General features: G+C 38.4%; 2 protein-coding genes across 3 annotated transcripts in view; one reads left to right on the top strand and one right to left on the bottom strand.

The window, feature by feature from the left end:
• Positions 1–11,210: 11,210 nt before the first annotated feature.
• LOC307158300 (uncharacterized protein) lies at positions 11,211–12,797 on the bottom strand (the record flags this gene model as incomplete). The annotated part of the gene is made up of 2 exons (XM_079870734.1): positions 11,211–12,108; positions 12,511–12,797. 2 exons carry the CDS (start codon positions 12,795–12,797, stop codon positions 11,211–11,213), a joined length of 1,185 nt encoding a protein of 394 aa, XP_079726860.1.
• A 4,347-nt stretch (positions 12,798–17,144) lies between these two features.
• The window catches only part of taf6 (TAF6 RNA polymerase II, TATA box binding protein (TBP)-associated factor), a 59,612-nt gene continuing 58,329 nt past the window's right edge, over positions 17,145–18,427 (top strand). The window contains exon 1 of one of the 2 annotated variants that reach the window (XM_079870799.1): positions 17,145–17,580. The gene's annotated coding sequence lies outside the window, so the exon portion shown is untranslated. The remainder of the gene's footprint in view (positions 17,581–18,427) is intronic. The other variant, XM_079870800.1, reaches the window with a different exon arrangement.

Raw genomic sequence — 18,427 nt, forward strand, 5'->3', positions numbered from 1 at the left:
GGTGACTACAGCACCCCTCGTCAAGCCACTGATTATCCAGAAGCAGAGGTTGACATCTACATGAGAGACGATCCTCCTTCTCTGGATATTAATCCTCTTGACTGGTGGAAAGCAAATGAAAGGCGCTTCCCGAAGCTGGCCACTCTAGCGAGACGTTACCTGTGTATTCCCGGTACATCTGTCCCATCGGAGAGGGTGTTTTCTGCCGCGGGTCTAACTGTCAACAGGCTGCGCTCCAGACTGACCCCACATCACGTTGATATGTTGCTTTTTTTAAATAAAAATTAGACAAGGTGTTGAGGTAGGGCTGCTATTTTTATTTAACGAAAAATCTTAGTCTAACGAAAAAAATTGCCGGTTTTTGAAAGCTTCGTTCAAACGGATTCAGTGTTTTCTTTTTGTCATCTTAATTTGTTAATTATTTAAGTTTAAAAAATATATTTAGTGTAGGCCTATTTTGTTTTTTTTATTTGTATTATTTTATTCTATTTTTCTCTCACTGTCAGAAATGCTGCAGGTGCGTGGAAATTTAAACTGAATCCAGGTTATGTTGTTGATCTGTTCTGTATGCTGCTGTTTGCACTTTGCACGTTAAAATAAAAATTGTTTGTATTTTTTTAAAGGGTCACAGATACGCGTCAATTTTATTTGTATTTAATGCCAATTCAATATTATGATCTTATCAGTTAACGGTTAATAATCGATTAACAAGCGGCGGTTGTCGGTCGGGAAAATTAATCGAAATGAGCATCCCTAGTACGTACCTGAGTGAGTGTACGTACGTGTGTGAGTGTACGTACGTGTGTGTGTGTGTGTGTGTGTGTGTGTGAGTGTACATGCGCACGTGTGTGTACGTACGCGTCTGTGTGTGTGTGTATACGTACGTACACGTGTGTGTGTGTGTGTGTGTACGTACGTGTGTGAGTGTACGTACGCGTGTGTGTGTGTGTGAGTGTACGTGCGCATGTGTGTGTACGCACATACGTGTGTGCGTACGCGTGTGTACGTACGCGTCTGTGTGTGTGTGTATGTACGTACGTACACGTGTGTGTGCGTGTGTGTGTACGTACGCGTCTGTCTGTGGATACGTATGCGTGTGTGTAGGTACACGCGTGCGTGTGTGTACGTACGTACAAGTGTGTGTGTGTACGTACGTATGTACGCTTGTGTGTGTACGGTTGATGTATGTGATTATCTGTATGTGTGCATATCTCTTTTACACAATTATTTTTGTTTTGAAATAAAAGTTATCACTGGTTTGAGTTTGTTTTTTTTGAGTTGGCATGCATAATATGGGATACAGACAGAGATTGACAATGTACTATATGTAGTTAGTTTAACTTAAAACTACTTTATTGGCATAAATGTTTTATAATAACCTAATGCACAAAAATAAACAAGAACTATTACAGAGGAATGATTAAAATAAAAAATATATAAGGTGCCATTAATGTTTACAGTAATTTTGTAATTTACACAGTGAAGTGCAACAGAATGTAAAAAAAAACTCTGTAATTCCTTATGTTTACCTTAGATCAGACATAGTTAAAACTATGGATATATGCTCAACTACTTTTTGCTGCTTTCATTATTACTTTAGAATTGTTTTAATACTTTATCATTTTATTAAAAGTATTATTTAGAAAGAGTAACACCGCACTCACGAACAACAAGGTGCCAGACAAACAAAACTGAAGATCTCAAAAAATAAAACTGTCTGCACACTTGAATCCTTTCAGCAAATTTAATAGCCAAGCTTTCGGTCAAACGACCATAAAGTATTATTTCAAATTTGCGCAAATACGACGCATGCGCTGTCAGCGCGATATGGCACAAGAGTTTTCAACCGCATTTCCTGTTTACCGTGGCGTCGACGTCATTACTGTGCCACTAACCAATGAGAACCAGGTGCGGCCCCGCCTCGATCGACGTCATCACTTTACCCCTAACCAATGAGAAGCGTTATGGGCGGGGCTGCACGTGCAGCCCCGCCCCGATCTGCAGGCTGCAGCCAGGTGTACTTGCTGTAACCTCCTAGGCTGCCTATAGCTTTTTTTTTTTTTCTTTTTTTTTTTAAATTCCCATTCGGAAAGAAAAAATCAAATTACTAAGCAACCACTGAATGGAACAACAAAAATATATATATAATTTTAAAGCTTAGGATCTCAGCTTTTGAATGCTCACATTTATTAACTCCTAACAAGTGCGGAGTAATCCCTCTAAAACCGAGTGTACCGCCAGCAGGCGCCACCTAGCTGCGAAAATATTTATTACCATATTTTTCAAAAATGTTGCCTTGATTAACACGAAGTTGATGTCATTTGAAAGCTTAGAGTCTGAACTTTACAGGGAAAAAAGAATTTTACCTCTTACCTTATTTCCTTCCTGAGTTATTCCATGACAAATAAGAAAGATATGCAAAATCATAATAAAAATTATATATATATTTTGTCTTTTATCAGCAGTTTCTCGGCAGGACAATGTCCAAATGTAATCTAATTTATATTTTCAAAAAATGTAAGTCTTTTCAAACGATACCTACCTTTTGACTCTCCTTGCTACAGTTTTGGAGTTATGATTATATAGTTTATATAGTTTGGAGCAAAATTTGTTGTTGTGTGTGTGTGTGTGTGTGTGTGTGTGTGTGTGTGTGTGTGTGTGTGTGTGATGTTTTAGAGTGTCACCCCTTCATTGCTGTGCACTTTTTTTCTCCACAGTGGCTGATTTGTAGTTTGTACCACCAAAAGTTTCTCTGAGTTTTCGTATTTTTTCATATTTCCCATTCATTTCCTATAGCGGTCATTTTTGACCCGGAGGAAGCTAAGTGTGACTATTTTTTTTACGACCCCTTAACATATCCGAATCATGTCCATGATTTTTTTTGTGTGTTCACATAGCTAATACAACAAAAGTCACCAAGTGTCATCCCATTCTGATGAAGCAAAAAAAATTTTTTTCAAAACGTACAAGTTTTCGGTCATTTTTGACCGAAGAAGCCCAGAGGGTTAATCTAGTTAATCGTGCATTTTTCTTTTATTCCACAGCTGATGCGTGCAGTTTGTTATTGCTTACATTAAAGGGTTAGTTCACCCAAAAATGAAAATTCTGTCAGTAGCCTAACTCACCCTCATGTTGTTCCAACCGCGTAAGACCTTCGTTCAACTTCGGAACACAAATTAAGATATTTTTGATTAAATCTGAGCGCTGTCTGTCTCACTCCTCCATAGGCTGCTAGGTGGCCGAAACTGGCTGACCCAGAAAAGTTGGTTCACGTAGTGTTTTTGCGCTGCGCGTCTGTGTTATACGCAGTGGCGTGGCGTGGGGAAAATTTCTGAGGAAGCCAATTAAGACACAACCTCTAAGCTGTGTGTTTTAAGGGGTGGGGGCAGAAAATCATACGTTACCATTTATATGTTGCTGGATGAACTATTAGAGCGCCCAGCATCATCTACGCTTGTTACAATCCAACACTTTGAGCACGGACGCTCTCTCTCTCTCTCTCTCTCTCACACACACAGTCAGTCCTCTTAAACATCTTTCATGGTGTTTTTTATTAAAACATTCGCAGATAGGAAACGCCAACGGTAAGCAACAAGAAGATAACCTTTTTCATTTAATACACCCTTAAATCGGTGTGACGCTCATGTAAGGATATACAATAGCGGTTATTCACAAACAATCACAACAATAAACAACAAAGTGCACTCACATGCTGCTTAATCAAAGCACGCAAGAAACAGTAAGAAGAACTATAATCACATTAAAAAAATAACACATCGCTAAATGGGCAGTTCAGACCAGACGCGCTCTCTCTCTCACACACACACACACACACACACACACACACACAGTCCTCTTAAACATCTTATGGTCTTTTCATTAAAACATTCGCAGATAGATAGGAAACGGACGGTAAGCAACAAGAAGATAACCTTTTTCATTTCTTTTACACCCTTAAATCGGTGTGACGCTCATGCGAGGATTAGTTAGTAAAAGATTTTTTTATCAAATACTCCAAATCTCCACCCTCCATAATTACAATTAATAATTTCAGCTAACTAGCTAAACAAGATGTCAACAACACAAATCCACAAATCTTCCGCTATTTCATACATTCATTCATTGACGATGATAACGTGATGTGATTGGCCTGATGCCAACAAGTTCATGGCTTCCCTTGACACTGTCCTGACCAATCACAGGGGAGCAGTGTCGTGACAATAGCGTCACCTGATTGGTTAATCATTCTTTTTTTTTTCTATCAAGGGATGCCAACTCAGCCTGGCCTCCTCACAGACACAGGGTGCAGTACCATGTTTTCAACGCTCATTCACCATGTCACTTTTATAGGGGCGCTGTTTTACACATCATAAAACGCTCAGTAATGAATGAAGAGAGACGATGAGGAGATGACAGAAGGATTACGTAAACTGAAAACAATAGTGTTTATTAAATGACGATTATATTCTGAAAAAGTGAGGAAGCCTGGCTTCCTTTGGCCTCCGCAAGAAAACGCCACTGGTTATACGTCATCACGCATCACATACATGACCAGCATCGGCCAATAGTGAGCCTACGTGGTGACGTGTAACACAGACGCGCTGCGCAAAAACACTACGTGAACCAACTAGAGGTCCAGAGAGAAGGAAATGAATTGTGGAATAAAGTCGTTATTTTTGTTTGTTTTTGCACACAAAAAGTATTCTCGTCGCTTGATATACTTAAGATTGAACCACTGTAGTCACTTGGACTATATTAACGATCTCTTTAATAACTTTTCTGGGCCAGCAAGTTTTGGCCACCTAGCAGCCTATGGAGAAGTGATCCAGAACTCAGATTTCATCAAAAATATCTTAATTTGTGTTCCGAAGATGAATGAAGGTCTTACGGGGTTGGAACAACATGAGGGTGAGTACTGACAGAATTTTCATTTTTTCTAACCCTTTAAAATAATTCTCTTGTTTTGTTTTTTTAATTGCAGTCTTTTTCTTCTGCCATTCATGCCTATCAGCTCCATGCAATCTTAAAGGGATAGTTCGGCCAAAAATGATATTAAACCCATGATTTACTCACCCTCAAGCCGTTCGAGATGCATATGTCAATAATTTTTCAGACGAACACATTTTCAGTTATTTTAGAAAATGTCTTAGATCTTTCAGTGGTTATAATGTCAAGTTATGGGGTCCACCTCCTTCAAGTCCCAAAAATGTGCATGCATCCTTCACAAAAGTAATCCATCCGGCTCCAGGGGGATAAACGAAGGCCTTCTGAGGGTAATCCGTGAGGTTTTGTTGTAAAAATATACATATTTAAAACTTTATGAAAATAACTGGCTTCCGGCAACGGTCGACGCGCGTTCACGGGAGATGGATGCTGGCGTATGACGTAGGACATAGCGTCCTACGTCATACGCCGGCATCCATCTCCCGTGAACGTCTTTTTTTACAGTCTATGACGTCGACCGTTGCCGGAAGCTACTGAGTTATTGTCATGGCTCTGATAATACGCTATGTAGGAAGCGTCGTGAGTAGAACGAACGCCACAGCGCAGCCAGAGAGCAGAGCAAAAACAAAACTCTACTCAGGATTTCCGCGATTTAAAAAACGTGTATTTAAAAGAAAATGTGGGAGGATTTTGATATTAGAGAAGAGGATATTGAGTTCTACGTTATGACGCTTCCTAAGCTACGTCGGATCTCCTCTACAATGTGTGTGTGTGTGTGTGTGTGTGTGTGTGTGATTTTGGTTGGGTGACAGTTGTAGGATACAGTTTGACAAAAGCACAATGTTGTGTTTCACATAAATATAAGTTTAACGATGTCCTCTATTAACAAAATGACGGAGTATGGTTTTTTTGTTGTTGTTTTTTTCCACTGTTCGATCGCGCCAGTGCCTCCCTCTCTCTCTCTGACACACACATTCCAGCATTGCAATCTTGACATCGCAGCCTGTTAATGCTGCGTTTACACCAAACGCAAACAGAGCATCAAATTCGCATCTGGTTCGACGCTTGAACATTTTGAATCCATTCGCGCGTCCAAAGCGAAAGCGAGCTTTTGAAGCGAAATAGACGGGCGTTCAGTATGGGCTCAAATTCCCGCCAAATATATAGCGGTCACGTATAAAAAAAATAATAAGCGTGAATCAAAAATTTAAAAACACATGTAAAAATATATTGCACAAACTGAAAAAAAAAATGCAAAATGATCAGAATAGCAAACAACGTGGTCACGGATCAAAATATAATAAGCGTGAATCAAGAAATAACAAGCATGAATAAAAACTTTAAACACATAAGTTATTTTGCACAAAACTTAAACTTATGGTCATGCTTTCTTAAAAAGTATGTTTTCCTTGGTTTTATTACTGTGTACGTTGTGCTTTCTTGCATTTTCTGCTCATATTTTACTCTTTTGTACGCTTGTGCTGTTTTTCTCTTCGCTCTTCTTTCTATGTTCTGCGCTTGCTTTGCCAAATGTTGCAGTTCGAGTTTCATGTAAATTAGGACGGGCTTAAGCGTCACCATTGGTCCACTAGTTCTAGATTGACAGCTACTCCTCTAGCCAATCAATCGAAGAGGGGAGTTGACGTCACACCAATGCGACTCGTGGCTACTGATGCTTATGTAGGAGTACAAGCTGTTTATGTTTGTACAATTTCTTCAATCCCATTATAATATACTAAAATGTTATTTTTCCTAATACTTTTATATACTGTTCAATTTCTTATTTGTGCTTTGTTATGTGCATTTATTAAATTATTTTCGCTTGGCATACCAGCGTGATTACGTCACCGCACACTTAAGTAGGTGGTGCGCGCCCGTGATGCACTTCATTCTGAGTAAATATAACAACAAAGAAGCACTGCTGCGCTCTCTTTTATTTCATTTTTCTTTAATCCTTACTCCTTTTCAGGAGTGCTGCACTTACTTATACAGGGGAAGACGGCAGTTCAATTTAACTTTACAAAGACTTTCAAGCAGTAAAGCTATCTGAACTCTGGACATAAATAATTAAATTCATCTTTTTTGAGATACATGAGAATGTTAATGTGCACACTGGTAATTGGTGTTAAACAATATTACTTGGCTCATGATGTTAATATGCTAAGGCTGCTGTAAGTAAAACATCCTGCAGTTATGAAACGCTACAATTCGTTGCAAAAACTAAAACGGCCATTGTCTGAAGACTTTAGGACTTTGACCTGTCACCGCTACGCATTGCCTACCTTTTTTTATTAACCTCGCCAAATTTGACAAGATTATTGAAAATGATTGTGTTACAGAGAAGATATACAGAAACCAGTTGAATTTAATAGTGATTTATTACAAACTTATTGTGTTTACTTACATAGCTACATAATTGCATATTACTTTAGGATTATGTTTTAAATATAGCTTAAAATTTGAATACAGCAACATCTCCATCAGCGATAGGTAACGTTGTTTCTAGAGTGCCGCTGTCCTGCAGAGTTTAGCGTCAACTCCGATTAAAAACCTCACCTGTCTTAATTATCCCAAAGACGATGATTAGCTGGTTCAGGTGTGTTTGATTAGGGTTGGAGGAGCTAAACTCTGCACCCAGGACCGACATTACCAATCCTTGTTATTGATTAAATATGAAAGTAAAACAGTAGACCAGTGGTGGGAAGTTACTGCTCGGAGAAGATCGACGCTCGCGGTGCCAGGTCCAGTGCATTAGAGGTGAATGATGGATCATCAGACAGGCATAACTGTAACAGGTCGTCGTTAGGATGACGAATTTAACGATACCATATTGCCAGGTATACATATAGCCTACCGGCAACAGGTTGTTGCAGGCACACATGCAGTTTAAAGGTGTCCTGCCACAGAAAAAATTTTGCCAACTGAGTTGATGGTCGTCTTCTCCTGTATAACAAGTAAGCAACAGTAGCCACGAGTCGCATTGGTGTGACGTCAACTCCCCTCTTCGATTGATTGGCTAGAGGAGTAGCTGTCAATCTAGAACTAGTGGACCAATGGTGACGCTTAAGCCCGCCCTAATTTACATGAAACTCGAACTGCAACATTTGGGAAAGCAAGCGCAGAACATAGAAAGAAGAGCGAAGAGAAAAACAGCACAAGCGTACAAAAGAGTAAAATATGAGCAGAAAATGCAAGAAAGCACAAAGTACACAGTAATAAAACCAAGGAAAACATACTTTTTAAGAAAGCATGACCATAAGTTTAAGTTTTGTGCAAAATAACTTTTAATGTGTTTAAAGTTTTTATTCATGCTTGTTATTTCTTGATTCACGCTTATTATATTTTGATCCGTGACCACGTTGTTTGCTATTCTGATCATTTTGCATTTTTTTTTTTCAGTTTGTGCAATATATTTTTACATGTGTTTGTAAATTTTTGATTCACGCTTATTATTTTTTTATACGTGACCGCTATATATTTGGCGGGAATTTGAGCCCATAGTTCAGTGCTATGACTCTACTGTTGCGTAAGCGGTGTATCATTTCACACATCGCCCGTGACGCTTGCGTCCACTGTTTTGACTATAAAAGGGAGCGCGTTGCTCGCGTTGACTATGTAACGGCCCTAAGTGACACATTGGAATTGAGTTAAGATAGCCAGCGCTAGATAATCATACAAGCAGGGTTTTTCCTGGGTCAAAATTGGTCTTCGGTGGTGGCTGACCGACATGGTCATCCACACACAGCAAAGAGTACCCTAGTACCCACATGATCCGCAAGCCCAATATTGACAATAAATGTTACATTTAAAATAAATACAAAGAAACAGTTTGTGATTTTTTTCTTATCCTATTTATTCATGAAAAAATGATCACTGACAGGCTAGTAAAAGAAAGCGATTACAACTTATTTTATATATATACCTTGATGTTTGTTTCTTTTGTTCCTCGTTGTTAATATTTGGTTGTTCATTCTTTTTATTTTATTTTTTGGGGGGGCCATCATAGGGGTGGGCGATATGCCAAAAATATCATAACACAATTTTTTTTTCAGGAAAATCACGATTCACGGTTTTATCACGATTCTTTTTATATTTTGTTTTTACTATTTTGTGACTGAGCATTACAGCCAAACTAATGTCCATATTTTAAAAAACAAAGCCTTAGGTAACAACAAAAAAAAAACAAAATGGCAGACAGGGGCAAAGATAAAAATATTTGTCATTATTTTCTTTGTTATTAAATATTAAGATCAAAGATACACATTACACTGACATACACAACTTAATATACAAATGAAATAAACAGAGCTTTATGTTTTCAGCTACAGTAGGTGTATTTAGCATTGAAGAAAGTAATTAAATGAACAAATATGAAATTAAAACAAAATAGACTTCACTGTATAAATTATGCATTGATACTTATTAAAGCTACTTAAAGTTATCAGTCAATAGCAGTGAGTGATTTTCTCTTTGCATTTTGTTGGTTTATTAACATTAAAGGAATAGTTCTCCTAAAAATTCAAATTGTCATAATTTACTCTTTCAAGTTGTTTTAAACTCGAATAAGTTTGTTTCTTCTGTTAAAAATAGAAGTTATTTGGAAGAATGTGGGTAACCAAACAGTTGATGTACCCCAGTGACTACCTTAGTATATTTTTCTCCTTTGGAAGTCAATGGGGACCAGCTACTGTTTAGCCACATTCTTCAAAATATTAATATTAGAAAAATATTAGAAAATATTAGAAGGAAATTAATACAGGTTTGGAACAAGACAACATTAGAGTGCGTAAATGATGAGATAAGTTTTATTTTTGGGTGAACTATCCCTTTAAGGACAAGCGGCAGCGTGTTTACTGAAGCTACTGTCTCTTTAAAAGAGCTGCGCGCGACGCGTCTAACGCATTTTGACAAGCAGATTTACTCAATTTTCTCAAGTTTGCTTTCACTTTAGACATAACTGACTTTATGTAAACCTTGTGTGTATTTAACAGTATAAGCACAATAAGACTCGAAAGATAACTTAGTCCAGTATCCAGGCGGTGGTAGACAGGCTTTTAGTGCATGTGAGCTTCACATGCACGCGCTGAGAAACGCACACGTTAGTCCAGCCTTCAAGGACAGCCAGATGAAAGCCAGAGCCATTCCAGCCTTCTTGGACAGGCAGGTGGAAGCCAGAGCCAGGCAGGTATAAGCCAGGGACAGGCAGGTGGAAGCCAGAGCCAGGCAGGTATAAGCCAGGGACAGGCAGGTGGAAGCCAGAGCCAGTCCAGCCTTCTTGGACAGGCAGGTGGAAGCCAGAGCCAGGCAGGTATAAGCCAGGGACAGGCAGGTGGAAGCCAGGGACAGCCCAGCCTTCAGCCCTCCTCATTGAGGAGAAAGAGACCACACCACAGCTCCAACTTTGATGAGCGCATGCTAACAGCTTTGGAAGCTGTTAGTAGAAGAGCTACAACCAATGAGGACAGTGACAGCCTTTTTTTTCAAAGCCTCGTGGAAGACTTCAGGTCGCTGTCTGTGAGGACCAGACAGGACCTGAAGTTTAAAATACACAGGCTTGTGTATGAGGCTAGATGTCTGGAGACTGAAGTTGAAGAACACTGGGGTGAGAGTAACGGGGGGCAGCTGACAAGTCTGTGAGGGGTGATTGTAAGCTTATTTCCCTCACAGTCTTGTCAGCTGCACCTTGTGCTTTCTCCCTTTGTTCTAACAGAGTTAAAAAAAAAAGTGTTCTGAAAGTATTAGTTCAAAAGTACAAAACTGTTCTGTATGAAAGTATTGTATGAAAGTATTAGTTCTTGTAAAGTACAAAACTGTTCTGTATGAAAGTATTGTATGAAAGTATTAGTTCTTGTAAAGTACAAAACTGTTCTGTATGAAAGTATTGTATGAAAGTATTAGTTCTATGTTTAAAACTTTGTTATTCATTTGTATCTCATTTTTTTTTTACATTATTAGTAAAAGAGGCAATAAAATATTGTCAACATTTCTGGTTATGTGTGTTTTATATTATAATATACACTTAGACACTTCCATAAGTGTTTTTAGAGCAGTCTTGCTCAGTCTATTAATATGAACTTAAATTTGAACTAAAATGTTGTTTTTAAAATATGGAGAAACCATGTTTATGAACCGAGATGTGTTTTTAAAATATCGAAACACCATGAATATGAACTAAAATGTGTTTTCAAAAAATCGAGACACCATGAATATGAACTTAAATTTGTTTTTAATTGGTGGCTCTTAAAAGAGCCGTTTAAAGGCATGGCTTATGCCACAGGTTGCCAGGGGACAGCTCCCTCTGTGGAGAAATAGGTCATGAATTTCTCCCGGACACGGATGGACTCCCTTGTGGCATTATTGCTGCCCACTCGGCTGACCTCCTGTAGGCCAGCAGCTTCTCTGTCTCCAGCAGATGGTATGGGCGTCCTGGTGATGCTGGTGGACCTCCTCAGGAAGTTGTGCAGGACACATGTAGCCTTCACACAGGCGTCCACGTTGGCAGGGCTGATTGCAATAACTCGCCTGTACATCCGCCACTGGGCTGTGAGAATGCCAAAGGTATTCTCCACAATCAGCCTTGCCCGTGACAGCCTGTAGTTGAATACCCTTTGTCTGCCGGAGAGATTGTGTCCTGGGAAAGGCCGCATGAGGTCCCGGCGGAGTGGAAAGGCCTCATCAGCCACAAAAACATGTGGCTGTGGTCCCAAATGCTCTGCACCTGGCAGCAGAGCATCTTGTGGCAGGCCAAGGGTCCCATCTCGCAGTGCCTGGCCGAAGGTGGAGTTAGCCAGCACACCACCATCGCTTGTCCTCCCGTAGCTGCCAACATCCACTACCCGGAAGCAGTACTGTGCGTCCACCACAGCCAGGAGGACAACAGAGTAGGTCCCCTTATAATTAAAAAACAAAGAGCCTGAGTTGTCAGGGGCCCTGATAACAACATGTTTGCCATCGATGGAACCAAGGCAGTTTGGAAAGTTCCACCGATGGAGGAAGTCATTGGCGAGGTTTTGCCAGTCCTCAGTGGTGGGGACTGGCATGACCTCCTGCACCAAGGCATCCCATATTGCCCTTGCGACCTCTCCAACAATACCTGCCACGGTGCTCACTCCCACACGATAGCTAAAAGCTATGGTGCGGTAGGAGTCTCCAGTGGCCAAGAATCTGAAATAATAATAATAATAATAATTACTTAAGAAAAATTATCAAACAAACAAAAAAAAATCTGTGGTGAAAAGAAGCTAAATACATTTACTTTATATTTTAATAAATAATAATAATTTTAATTAATGCATGAGTAATAATTATATAATAGTATAATAGTCACAGTTCACTTTTCCTGATTATACTTGTTTGTATAATGTAGCCTACAAAAATATATACTTGTTTGTAGAAATGTTTAGACCGGATTATACTTTTATAAATTTTTATTTATAACAAAAAATAGCATTTAAAAACCAATGAAAACAATATTCAATATCCAACCCATTGAAAATACAAAACCAAATACTTATAAAAATATAAAGAAACAAATTAAACCATAAAGAACAAAAATCTCGAACTCACCGTAGACAGATTGCGAGGCGCTCAGCCTCATTAATAGCACGCCGATAGTTGGTATCTTGCCTTCCAATTCGCGGCCCCACTTTTGACAGCAGGTTGTCAAACTGGTCCCTGTCCAGTCTGAAATATTGCTGGAACCTGCTGTCATCCAAACGCAGCTCCTGCACCAGCCGGTGATATTCACCAAGCTGCTGACGGGCATGGAGAATATCATGCACCCACACTGATCTCTGACGTCTTCTCCGCAGGTAGAGCAATGCCACACCAAACGCAATAACTTGCTCATCCATAGTATTGTCAGTTTGATTAGAAAAAGCCGCGCAATATTATTTATAGGCAACATTTTCGCGCTAGAACGCTTGTTTATTCAGCGGGAATGCAATTCATTTGGTCAAAATAATAATGATTTTGACCAATTGCAGCTACAACCAGGACAGTTATTGTAATGTAGATTGCACACAAATGAATGTTATACCAAGTCTATTAAACATCCTATTATCTGCATGTTGAAATTAGACTCATGAACACAAAAGCCAGAACACACAAATGGATTTTTTATTTTTTTTTATTTTCGTTAGCAAAATAACTATAATTGTTAAGGTCTTTCCATCTGCCATTTTGTTACTTTCAAATTTAAAAGATTTCATTAGGTTAACTTATACCCTACGTGAGGCCACTCTGCACAAAATATGATACTGATTTATGTTAAGTTCTTATTTGCTTTGCGGCCCCTTTAAATAAAGTTTAAAAAAAATCACACATTCTAATCTACGTCAGAGCGTCAGAGCGTCCCCGAATCTTTCTAGGCGTCGGTTGCAGGGCGGCGAGAGCGAATTTTGCCGCTCTCGCCGGCGGCGGTGTGAACGCACAGTTAGGACATCACGAAAGATTTGTCAACACACACAAAAACACTTCAAACTTTTTTTTTTTTTTTTGCGTTTATTTAAAGTTATGTCAGCTGCATGTGCGGAATGCTTGTCACAAGTTGTAAGAGAAGATAAGGCAATTTTTTTTTGACTGCAATTCACACCCAGCGCTAATTCAGCAAAAATATTCTCCGAATGCACCGCGTGAAACATGGATTCGGTCTTCCGACCTTTAGGATCAGTTGATTTTGATGCGAAGGGAGAGAGCAAAGACAGAACTGAAGACGGAGAGTGCCCGCGCGGGGGTGGGGCGATGTGATCGCTCTCTCCGTCACTCCGTCAGTAGCCTGCTTCACTCACAAAACCCAATTACAGATCAAATAAGGCTTTGGCGGGACAAAAAATCGTTTTGGCGGCCGCCAAAAAATTTTCAATGTAGGAAAAACCCTGACAAGTTTGCAAAAATAACAGCAGCACGCTGCAGCTCAACTCAACTTACTCTGCCACCCTTCCTCTACTATGTCGACACATTCTTAGCCTACACATTAAACTGAGTGAGAACATAACTATATGATCTTATTTCAATTATGCTTTCAAGTATCTCCAACTTACTCACGTGTTAGTTGGTATCCAGTCTATCTTATAGCTGCTATAGTCTCCATTAAGCGCTGTCAGAATGCAGGCACGTATGTCTTGCACTGTTGATGGAGGCGTGACCCAACATGTTGCTAATATGGGGCTTGTACCGTAAGTGACAATTGACTTGATAAAAAAAAAAAAAAAAAAGATAATGCATACATTTCAGCTTCCTTTAGACCGTTTCTGTTCAGGAGGGTTTTTTTTTAATTAAATTTATTTCCCCCCTCCTCAGACTGGGGGTGGGGCCGTGAGGTTGGGGGGGCCGGCAGGGGGGCCGAGCCTTGACCAATGGTGGCCGTGCCCCCCCTGGCCACCACGTAGCTACGCCCCTGGGAAAGGCCTTACGAAAAAACGAAAATTTCAGACTCAGTGTTGCAAGGACTAACGTTACCCTCAAACATACCCAGGTATTTAACATAACCTTCTTTCTGGAATAACCCCCAGATGAAATTGACAGATTCTGACCCAAAATGAAAAGCTACAAAAAAAGCTTGAATTGCTCATACCCAGTGTTGTGTGCCACAGTCAGTGAGCTCAGCTGCTATGATGTAGCTACTCGTTATTGGAGAACGCGGTCACTTTACACGAAGGAGTGAACTGACTGTCGGCACCAAGCCGCAGCTCTGAAGCATCCACAGGTAAATCAACGTCAAAGAGGTCAACCTTAACCGCGATCTCCATGTAATTCTCGTGGCAAATCACGGCTACGGTTTTGACACGTGTGATCTGTCTGCTGGGCAAATCTTTTGCTTGATTCCAGAGGTGCTTGATTGGGAACGGTTCCCTCGTTTGCGACCGACCGGGTATCGGAGGGTTAGCTCAGTTGAGAGGTCCTTACATCACTAAACTCTGCTGTCAAAGTCAGGATCAAGAGATGCAAGATTAAACTTTCCGTCATCGTTCTTAATTAATTTAGTGAGCCAAACCTGCAAGGTAACCTGCATCACCTAAGCATCTGGCCCACTTCCGTTTCTTTAAATGGACAATTAACTAATTTTTGTATGAGTTCCATAATCACGGGTTAATTAGGCGTTGCACTGCTGAAAGTTGGGCAATAATTAAAGTGACGAGAAAACAACCCCTCCCACTTGTGCAAAAAAAAGTCTAGAGAAAATTCACTTTGAAAAAAATGTCAGCTGAGCTGAATAATAAAAACATTTCATTATGTATTCACCTTCTCCTTTTTTTTTTTTTACATCGTTTCTCCCCTAACCCCCACCCAAATTATGTAGCTGATATGTAGCCTACCTTTTGTTGATTTGATACCTCTGTTCTGTTTACACTTGTAAACACTTGTGATTTTGACCAATAATTTAGAAACACTACTGTAAGGATCTTGTTTGAGAAACATCTTTTCACATTCTTCGCTTTAATTTTGCAAGAACAAATATTTCAACAAGTGAATATTAATATAAATAATTGATCTAAAATCAAATATTATTACACTTGAGGGAAATGGCTGTTGATTATTGTAGGCATGAGTAGATGTTGATAGCGGTAATCGGGTCATTCTATGAAAATGTCCATTTTTCTGTCCCTAGCCTTTACAGAAATATTACACTTAAAAAACACTTTAGGGTTACAATTTCTTTACATTTTAAAATAAAACAATATGTTATTTGAACAATTACACCCTCTTGAGCCATCAATGTGGCAATATTTGATTTTTATTAATTATATAGAATTTCAAGCATCACAGAAGTGCTCGTCCCCACAGTCATGTACAGAGGGAAAATGCTTTATTTTGAGGTCAATAACAGATTTTTACACCATTTAAAATACAATAATGTATACATAACTATCAAATATATTATGTTAATGATATATATTAAAAAAATGCAGAATAAATATTATAAAATTTATAATGAAATTAGTGGTCCCCTGGAGTTGTGTCACTGGTGTTACCGTTAAACAAAAATCTCTTATTTTAAAATAAAAATCACACTTATGACATCACTTGACTTCCTTCTTCCAATTTCTTGAATATCTATGAAGAAAAGCCCATGGTAGATCCACTGTCTCTTCTCAGTTAGTATGGTATGACCTACTGGTATGACCTACTTTACTGTTAGGTAATTGTAAAAAAACTAGAATACAAATGGATTAAACTACTTAATTTGGTTAGTATACCATGATTGACAACATGTGGTTTGTTACCTTGCAGCAGCCATTTTGTAAAATAAATTTTTCATGAAAATTGTCACTGGTGTTACTGTCACTGGTGTCACCTTTCTTATGGGTAACACCAGTGACTTCCATTTATAGATAAACTTTATTGTGTCACTGGTGTGTTACTGTCTTTTTTTCTCTCACATTAAATGCAATGTCACATGTGACATAGTAATAATGTTACATCCATTTTATTCTAAAAATTTTAAATAATATTTCATAAAAACCTTTAATATTGCCAAAGAAGTAAGGTAACACCAGTGACAAAAAAATGGTACAAGCGGTCTTTAAATAAATGTACAAAAATAATTAATTATTTAATAATTAATTTATGTGTATTCATAAAGTCAAAGGGTAATCTAATAATGTGGTGTAAGTTTAAATGTTAGAAAAAGAAATCAATATATGACATCTTGCCATACCAAAAGTGGACGTTTCTGTAGAATGACCCAATCATAGTTATGTAGATGCCTCATTCGACAGCTCCCGATACTTATGCGCGCCCGCCATCTTGCAACGGTCAGCGTGTCGTCACTCACAATAAGAATCAATGATGCCACATCATTGCGCAGATTCTGGTTGTGAAACCGCCAAGATATAAATTCCCATAGAAATGGGATAACCTTCTGCAGGTGGTAATGTGTTGGTTTGTGTTTTTATATGTATTAATTCATATTACATGTTTTTACTAATGTAATTGTAATGTTTTTACTTTTACTATGGTAACGCCTTGTCTTGTGTTGGTTTAGCAAAATCATCTGCTGAATTATATTTCATATACAGATATTCTATCCGTACATGCGTCTAACTACGGTATACTGACGCTCTGTCAACTTGCTCTCAAATGTCCATGGACTGCTCCAATATGGCGGACGTCTTGTATAGTGGCCCATGAAACGGCCGTTAATGAGGTATCTAGGTATATATATTTCTATGGCAGCAATCTTCGACAGACTGGCTAGCGGATGAACGAACCAATCGATATCATGAAAGATGCATAAAAATATAACCTATATACGTTGTTGTTGGTTTTTTGTTGTTGTTTTTTTTTTGCATAAAATATTAGCTATAGTTGTTAGTAAATCGTTTGTGAGCTTCGTTATAAAGTTTATTAAATGACATGATGCTAAAATGTGATTTTTTGTAAAAACGTGTATATGGGATTACGTTTCGATCCTTCATTCGTACTCTCAGGACCTTTCAGCAAACTCAAAATGGCGGAATTTCAGAAAAATGGTTCGGAGCTAAACAGGATATACCAAGTATAAATATAAAATTAAATACTGGGGGAAAATAAACAATTAGCTGCACGACCACAAAGTGAGCAGTTATTAATAACGGATTTGCTTTTTTTAAATTGGTTTTAATCGTTTTAACATTGCGCATCATCTTTTTAAAGGTAAGAACGACATGCAGTTCAGTTTTGCTTTTTGTGCAATTTTATTACAGGAAAATGACTAAGATTAACCTCAGTTGTATATAAATAATGGGCCTAATGAGTTTTAAGACGCTTGAATATGTGCATAAAAAACTTTTTGACAGCGTAGTATATCAGTATTTGAGTACTCAATCCCGCATTAAGTTTGCTTAAATATGTGTTTGAATACTCATTAACTCGTTTAAGATGAATAAACTTTTCCGATCGCCAGGAAATATTTTCTGTAGCACAATGAAATCTGACAGACCTTTATAAGAGTCGAACATTGGAAGAGGTGTTAATGCTGCTTGATGCATTACGGAGAAGGGGTGTTTTGGATTCCTGTAAAACAAATAAGTTAAGCTAACCAATAACTAGATATTAGACCCGTAGTTCTTCTCAGTAGGACTCTAATGATTTTTAATTGAATACAATGCTCTGGAAAAACTCAATGAACTCACTGTAAAGCTCTAGTTATAAACTTTTTTTTGTTATATTTTCAAATTATTGTTATTGATTTTTTTATTATTTTTTTTTTATTTTTTTTTTTAATGCATGGATAATTTCCTATCATTAAATTTGATTATTTGTAATATATTTGCTTCATAATCTGCCACCAGTTACACTCCACTGTGAATATCTGTTTTGGCATCAGCCATAAAAGATTCATATCAGTAGACTACACCTAAGGAATAACTTGCTAGCAACTTGATTCCAGTTTCTATAGACCTTTGTGAACAAATGTACAAATCATCTAGCCATAAACCTGTGGCCAAGTAATACACAATGAAATATAGCACTCAATAAATCAACAATATTTGAATTCACA

This window comes from Squalius cephalus (assembly GCF_949319135.1).
Source record: "Squalius cephalus genome assembly, chromosome: 5".
Lineage (NCBI taxonomy): Eukaryota > Metazoa > Chordata > Actinopteri > Cypriniformes > Leuciscidae > Squalius > Squalius cephalus.